The following is an 8682-nucleotide window of genomic DNA, read 5'->3' on the forward strand; positions in this document are numbered from 1 at the left end:
GTGAGTCCTGAATGTGACACTTCCAATTCAGTTTCCTACCGAAGATCACACCTAATTATTTGACCTTGTCATATATCGAAATCGTCTTATTGAGGCAACGTGGTGCGTTAAATTGGCCCATCTTCGTCTTCCTCGTGAACAGGCATATTTCAGTCTTCTCTGGGTTAACATTGAGACCTCTGGGTGGTCACCCATAAATGACCTATTATGGATGCTGACTGAGGAGGGATTTGAACCCGTCTGCTAGGCAGATGATGTTATAATACTTCTAAGGGGTAAGGATCCGAACGAGCTATGTAGAAGGGCCGAAAGGGTCTTGCATATGTCATATGACTGGGCTAGATCCAGAGGTCTCAATGTTAACCCCGAGCGATTGTTATTGGTTTTTTAAAAGCGCCATACGAATATCAAAGGCACTCAGTATTTAAGGGAGACACGTGCCCCGGCCTCTCAGAGAGTCTCTCGATACGATATCGCCAATTGTCCAAGACTGCAGTTGCAGCTACTCCGTATACGGAGGATTCCACCTACAGGAGCTTGACGGGGATCTGTCGATACGATATAGCCAATTGTCCAAGACTGCAGTTGCAGCTACTCCGTATATGGAGGATTCCACAATACGCATGTTGAAGACGCGCCCGCCCGGTAACTCTTAGCTAAGCTTCTCATGATGACGATGCAAATCACACACATCGGAGCTTAAAGTTCCAACCCATGTGGTGCTCATAGTTATCCCGTGCCATGTTACAATCTCATCGGCTAATTTGCCATAAGATAGATTTTTTATTTTTATACCACCACTGTGGTACAGGGTATTATAAGTTAGTGCTTTTGTTTGCAACTCTAAGAAGAAGACGAAGTAGACCCATTAATAATTATACCGATCGGCTTAGAATCACTTCCTGATTCGAATCAGCTATGTCCGTCTGTCCGTCGGTCCGTTTGTCTGCCTGTCTGTCTGTCCATGTATTCTTGTCACAAGCTACAGGTCACATTTGTTGTCCGACCGTCACAAATTTTGCACAAGTCACTTTCTTGGTTCAAGGACGAATGCTATTAATTTTGAAAAAAAATCGGTGCAGTTTTACATATAGCTCCCATATGTATCTTCCATCCGATACGGCCTTTGAAGGCTATATAAGCCACAATTTTGGTCCGATCTTCACAAAATTTTGCATGAGATGTTTTATTTGATGTTCCAATATGTGTGCAACATTTCATAAAAATCGGTCTAGATTTAGATATAGCTCCCATATATATTTTTCATCCGATATGGCATATTAAGGCTGTAGAAGCCACAATTTTGGTCCGATCTTAACAAAATTGTGCACGAGAAGTTTTATTTGATGTTTCAATAGGTATTCCTAATATCTGACTATATTTCAACATAGTTTCCATGTATTAAAAATAGTACGCAGACTCGGTGGTGTAGGGTATTGTATAGTCGGATCCGCCCGACTTTTGCCTTTCCTTACAGGTTTCTTTTTGACAGTGTGCCGGCTAATCCGCGAGGATGTGGCCGATCAATGCACACCATTCCGTACCAACACAAGACAAGTAAAAACGTGTTAAGTTCGGGCGTGCCGGACTTTGGATATCCAACACCATGGATATATTAATCATCCTTTTTTTTATTATAAATCCACTACCATATCTATATATCTAAATAGGAACTGGTCTGGATAGTATTTTATTCAGTTCCCGAGAACTCGTATCGTATACAAGTTACAGTTTCAGCGAAATCAGTCAATAAATCCGCTTTTTATGGGATAAAGAAATCGGTCTATATGGCAGCTATATCTTTATAGTCTGGTCTGGACCATATTTGGGTCGGATGTTGGAAGGTTTAAAACAACCCACTATTCACATTTCACCGAAATTGCTTCTATGGGCTTCAAACCCTTAATCGGCAGATCGGTCTTTATGGCATCTATATTTAAATATTGTCCGATCTGAACCATAGTTGAGCATATGTCGGGAAGCTTTAAGAAACTCACTGCTTCAAATTTCATTTAAAAAACTCACTGCTTCAAATTGATGATAAATGTAGATCGGTCTGTGAGTCAGATGTCTGGAGGCTAAAAACAACTCACTGTTACAAATCAGGTAATCAATGCAGCTTTTATGGGCTTCAGACCCTTTAGCGGCAGATCGGTCTATATGGCAACTATATCTAAATATGATCCGATCTGAACCATATTCGAATCGGACGTAGGGAAGCTTAAAACAACTCACTGTTTTAAATTTCAGCAAAATCAGATAATAAATAAAGCATGTATGGCTTTCATACCCTTTATCGGCAGATTGGTCTATATGCCACCTATATCTAAATATAGTTCAATCTGAACCATATTTGGATCAGATGTCGGGTGGCTTAAAACAAAATCGGGTAATAAATGCAGCTTTTATGTGCTTAAAACCCTTTATCGGCAGATCGGTCTATATGGCAGCTGTATCTAAATATTGTCCGATCTGAACCATATTCGGATCAGGCTTAAAACAGCTCACTGTTTCAAATTTCATAGAAATCCGGTAATAAATAAAGCTTTTATGGGCTTCAGAACGTTTATCGGCGGATCGTTCTATATAACAGCTATATCCAAATGTAGCCCTATTTGGCCCGTTCAAACATTTAACCTGCGTGCAGCAAAAAGATGCATCTGTGCCAAATTTCAGCTCTATATCTCAATTTTTGACAAACAGACATCGTTAAATCGTCTTAGAAATTTACATATATGTATATACTTTGCGGGGTCGTAAATTGATATTTTGATGTGTTACAAACAGAATGACTAAATGAATATACCCCCTTATCCTATGATGGTGGGTATAAAAAGGGGTGAGTCCATTTATGATTTTATTTCTGGCAATTTTGGCAAGTGGATTTGTAATATTTTTATTGTTCCTACTTTTATGATTAGTAATCGGTCTAAGGAGGTATTCGAGGAGAATTCCTTTTCGGACCATAACAAGTATCCACCTTACAGGAACCCTAGAAAAACTAACTCGAACCGCCACGCTAATGAACCATAATCAATATAATTAATGAACAGTATTTTGGACTGGTATAGGAATCCAACATCAGAATTTAGAGCACATGTGGTTTAGAGTTTACTAAAAAATCTATTATGGAACAAATTAGAGGGAAACTAACTTCTAACAAGATGAATTGAGTGCTGCCCGATTCAAATTGAAGCTCAATGATAAGGGAACCTCCTGTTTTATGCCGAGTCCAAACGGCGTGCCACTGAAAAGTGACGCCTCTTTGTTGAGAAGTTGTACATGGCTGAAATACTCACAAATGTGGCCAGCATTTGGTTAGGGGATAACAACCGCTGGAAAATGTTTTAAGGTGTTCTCGCCGGCGGGATGGATGCAAAAGGCGGGCATACTAACCTATGCACCACGGTGGCTTACATTCCTTCTGATGTTTCAGATGTATTTAAAATATACATGCATCCGAGATGGATATTTGGGTTCTTAAAAATTGCATCACTTCACATTTATGCAGTATGTTGCTTAAACGAGAATTTACTTTAGACCAAAGCTATGCCCCGCTGGTCGTTACCTAAGGGAGAATGCCATGAAATGTGATGCGTATTGAAGTCCCCTGGAACCGGACGATTTTGGCCAGATAGTAGTCCACTTATGTCGGGCTAGTAATGCAAATGCAAATTTGCCCATGAACATTCCACTAAGGAACAGGGCGAACTTCTAAAATATCAATGAGTGCTGTTCCATTCAATTTTAAGCTCAATGATAAGGGGCCTCTTTTTATAGACGAGTCCGAACGGCGTGCTGCAGTGCGACACCTTTTTAGAGATGACGCATTCTATCTCTGCTGTACCGGACCTTACTGCTTTCCCCATGCGCTCCATGTAGGGATCACTAGCGCCAGGCGCAGGCGAGATGGGTCTATACTGCACGGAATGGTGTATCACGAAGGCAAATCCCCCACTTCCATTCCTTGAGCGATCCTTACGTAGCACATTGTATCCGTCACAACTGCGCAAGCTGCAGGTGTTGCTCAGCTTTGTCTCCTGGATCGCTGCAACCAATACGTTCGTCCGACTCATAAAATTCACAATCACCACGGATACCGTTGCAATTCAATTGCAAAAATGATACACTTCCCGATTCATTGCTGTTGCGAGAAACTTAGCTGCGAGCTACCGGGAGCGACCACAGGGTGCGTATAGCGGAATGCTCCATACGGAGTAGCTGAAGCGGCAGTCGCGGACAATCAGCGGAATTGAGCGGAGAGTCGCAGTGAGAGGTCGGGCGGCACCGGCTATTGCACAAATACTGAGTGCCTATGATGCTTGATATGACAAGGATAGTTATTCACGCCTTTAAATAACCAATGGCCACCTTGTTCCTGCGGCGATTCATACTATATATTCATTCATACAATATATGAAATGTTGATTTAATTCAGCGATGTCCAACCCCTTGCAGTAGCGTTGATGGCAAGTCACACGTATACTTATTCTCTGTGTTTCAGTCGGTGTTGAGACAGCAACGAATGGACATGTGAAGAGGTACAGGGTGGCTGATGAATATTGCTACAATGATGAATATTGCTACATTTTTTTTTCGGTGTATGGAATACATTTTTCTTTTATTCATGTTAAATTAAATTATTAAATTAATTATTAAATTATTATTAATTAAATTAATTAATTAATTAATTAAATTAATTATTAAATTATTATTATTAAATAGAAAAAAAGTTATTACATTTTTTTTTTGGTAGCGGCTTTCATCAGCCACCCTGTATATGCATCGTTTTCCGTTTTTTTAATAAAGATTTTTGTTGATTAAACGCTTGGAAGATTCATTCAGTTCAAAAAATGGTTATTTAGGTACTGAGAGAATTAAAAATACTTAAAGAGAGTAATACACACATACAGCCACATTTTCATTTTGGACATCGCTGATTTAATTAGAAGTACTATAAAATAATGCGACACAATATTCACCTATGTTGGCGATATCAATGATTTTGACTATAACCTCAAAAAAAAATAATAACATGTTCTCCATACATATATTCCAACGTACCATTAATTATTATTACTTTGTATGTTTAAAAATATATTTCTCAAATTACACAAAAATCCATATTACATTATATGTGAATGGGAATTATTTAAAATATACCTAGGGATTTTTCCATAACAACGTGGGGCTGTCTGATAAATTCGAAATTTTCTGGTACACCCAAAAAGTCTTGGAAACCAATCATTTCATCGCGGCCCAATAAAACATCTTCCATCATGTGGCTAAAAAATTAGAGAAAAGCAAATACAACTGCACATTAGATATCAATGATAAAGATATAATAATAAAATTGCTGGGAAAAGTCATCCAAGGTTTCCATATTATAAGGTGGATTAAGTTTAACATCAATTCTCCATTTAACGAAAAACATTTTAAGATGCATATTAAATTTTCTTTCTTTATATCTGAGACCGTAAAGGCCTAACAATAGGCTTTTTGCTCACATACAGGAGCGTGACGAGGCTCGCCACCTTCACATGAAAATGTGGCTACAACAACAACAACCAAGTGTTGTGTTTCCATCCTTAATTTTCCTGCTTCCTTAATTTTCTGTAAAATATCCAAAACTAGTATCTCTGCAAATCTGGTATGTACAAATCTGCAAAGCCTTACGCTTTAGGTGGGCCGTCGTTTTGTACCCACAAGATGATTTTAGATGGGTGCTGCTCGCTCGGAATAAATATTTGTCCCCTGAAGCAGGTGCTCAACATGAGGTCGACGCTCATTGTCGGCAGCACTTGCCGACAGTGAGTTGTTTTGAGCCTCCCGATATCCGATCGGACTATATTTAGATATAGCTGCCATATAGACTGCTCTGCCGACAAAGGGTCCCATGACCATAAAAGCCTCTAGACATCTAAAAGCTTTATTTATTACCCGATTTGATACAATGAGAAGGTTAAAGTCTCCCAACATCCGACCTAAGTATAAAAAATAAAGCTGCCATATAGACAGATCTGCCGATAAAGAGTCTGAAGCCCAAAAAAGCTTTATTTATTACACGACTTTGCTGAAATTTTAAATAGTGAGTAGTTTAAGGCCTTCCAACATGGGACGTAAATATGGTTCTGATGGAACTATATTTAGATATAGCTGTCATATAGACCGATCAGACGAAAAGTGGTCTAAAGCCCATAAAATCTTTAGTTATTACCTGATTTAGCTGAAATTTGATACAATGAGTAGGTAAAAGCCTCCCAACATCCGAACTAAATATGTTTCTGATCGGACTATATTTAGATAAAGATGCCATATAGACAGACCTGCCGATAAAGGGTCTGAAGCCCATAAAAAAGATTTATTTTTTATCCGATTTCGCTAAAATTTTAAATAGTGAGTAGTTTTAAACCTCCCAGGATAGGACCTAAATATGGTTCTGATCGGACTATATTTAGATGTCATATAGACCGATCTGACTATAAGGGGTCTGAAGCCCATAAAAGCTTTATTTTGAAACCGATTTTGCAGAAATTTTAAATAGTCAGTTATTTTTGCCTCTCAGCATAGGAACTTAATATGGTTCTGGTCGGACTATATTTAGTTATAGCTGTCATATAGACCGATTTGCCGATTAGGGGTCTGAAGCCCATAAAAGCTTTATTTTTTATCCGATTTCACGGAAATTTGAGCCTGCCGACATCCGACCCAAATATGAGTCAGATCAGACTATATACTTATAGCTATCATGTATGTAATGTAATGTAACTTGTATATGAGCTCTCGGGACCTGAATAAAATACGAACAAGACCAGCCCATATAAATATATAACAACGGATATAGTAGTGGAGTTATAATGAAATAGGATGATTATTATATCCTTGTTTAAATTGTTCCAGATCGATCCAGATTTGGTTATAGGTGCCATATAGAACAATCTCTCGATTTAAAGTCATGGCCCTATAAAAAGCCCACTTATATCAGGTTCTTGAACGATTTGAACCGTACTCAGCACAGTTGGAGGTCATAACAGAACGGTACTTGCAAAATGTCAGCCTATTCGGACAAAAATTGTGACTTCCATGGGCTCAAGAAGTAAAATCGGAAGATCAGTTTATATGGGAGCTATATCAGGTTCTTGAATGATTTAAACCGTACTAAGCACAGTTGGAAGTCAAATAGAACAGTACTTGCAAAATTACTGCCAAATCGGACAAAAATTGCGGCTTCAATGGGCTCAAGAACTCATCGGAGATCGGTTTATATGGGAGCTATATCCAAATATGATACAATTTTTCCATATATTTTAGGAATACATAAAACAATAAAAAATGGTGTCTGAGGCATATTCTGAAACATTGCAACATACCCAAACATGACTACCAAGCTCAGCTGGGAGCTACCGGGCGCGTCCACAGGTTGCGGATAGTGGAATGCTCCATATACGGAGTAGCTGGAGCTACAGTCGCGGACAATCAGCGGTATCGAGTGGAGAGTCTCAGTGAGAGGTCGGTTGGCGCCGGCTCTTGCATAAATACTGAGTGCCTATGATACTCGATATGACAAGGCGAGTTATTGGCGCCTTTAAATAACCAATGGCCTAAACGTTCCCGCGGCGATCGGTCCTTTGGACCGGAACTAGCTTGCTCACATACGGAGCTTGACGAGGATCGCCACCTCCACATACCAATGTGGTTACAACAACAACAACAACAACAACAACATGACTACCAAGCCTATTTTTTAGCATGAGGCCTTCCAAAATGTAAAAAAATGTATTTTCCAGAGTAAACTATAATCATACCTTGACTGTAGAAATGGTAAACGTCCTACTTGTCTGGCTGCATGTAGTTCCATTCCCATCTTTAATGGAGCATTAAGACCTTCGCGATTCCTCAACATTTGCATATGCAAATTGTATTGATGAGTTTCATAGTTGGCTTCAGAATCCTGTAAACGATGGATATGGGCAACCTGCATCAAACAATTGCTCTTGCCGGGCACAGCTGCGGATGGTGAGGCATCTAACACAGTATTGGCAGTGGGCTGAACTTTAATTGAGGTTTCCTAAATGTAAAGCATAATAAATGAGTTGCTCCAACTTCTTACACCAGCAACAATTTACCATTTTAAAGAATTATTAGTTTTAGTTTGTGGCAATATGAAATCTTTGCGAAGTAATGTTTCTTCTTCTTCCCCCTCAACTAGATGACTTGTTTTTTTTTTGTGAATGTTTGCGGGTATTCAATTACCGATTACCTTGTAGTTTGAACGATATGTTCGAATATTTCGAACGAGGCGGATCAAAAAATCATGTTTATTAATTTATTGTGCAGTATGTTGTTGTTGCAGGCAGCAGACAAGATATATTCATTTACAGATGTGGCAGTTGCCCAACGACAAAATATTGTGTGCACTATCTGTCAAAATCGGTGATTAGTGCAACTACAATATGATTTTGTGTACCCCTGCAAACATTTTCTATCGTGCGAGTCACTAAATCTGCACTCAATGAAGTTGAAAACAATCTCAGGCGATATCATTTCTTACTCTAATTAGTGTCTCGGCCACTTGGCGATTTAAGCCCATGAGTGACTAAATAGGTACTAAAAAAGTTTAAAATTCGATTATCAACGTCAGTAATTAAAAATATTGTTTTTTGCTCAATTTTCTTTTTTACC

At 38.9% G+C, this 8682-nt stretch overlaps 1 protein-coding gene across 1 annotated transcript; it reads right to left on the reverse strand.

The window, feature by feature from the left end:
- Nucleotides 1-5049: 5049 nt before the first annotated feature.
- On the reverse strand, nt 5050-8232 carry LOC106092243 (proteasome maturation protein). Its single transcript, XM_013259033.2, has 3 exons — nt 8127-8232; nt 7806-8068; nt 5050-5285 (listed from the first exon to the last, which is right to left on the reverse strand). Exons 1-3 carry the CDS (start codon nt 8127-8129, stop codon nt 5153-5155), a joined length of 399 nt encoding a protein of 132 aa, XP_013114487.1. The 5' UTR covers nt 8130-8232; the 3' UTR covers nt 5050-5152.
- Nucleotides 8233-8682: the final 450 nt, after the last annotated feature.

The sequence above is a fragment of the Stomoxys calcitrans genome, chromosome 3, assembly GCF_963082655.1.
Source record: "Stomoxys calcitrans chromosome 3, idStoCalc2.1, whole genome shotgun sequence".
Lineage (NCBI taxonomy): Eukaryota > Metazoa > Arthropoda > Insecta > Diptera > Muscidae > Stomoxys > Stomoxys calcitrans.

Excerpts from the sequence above, each read along its gene's own strand:
- LOC106092243 (XM_013259033.2), bottom strand. Across the intron at positions 5,286-7,805 it reads TTACCATTTCTACAGTCAAG|CCACATGATGGAAGATGTTT; the intron begins GTATGATTATAG and ends CTAATTTTTTAG.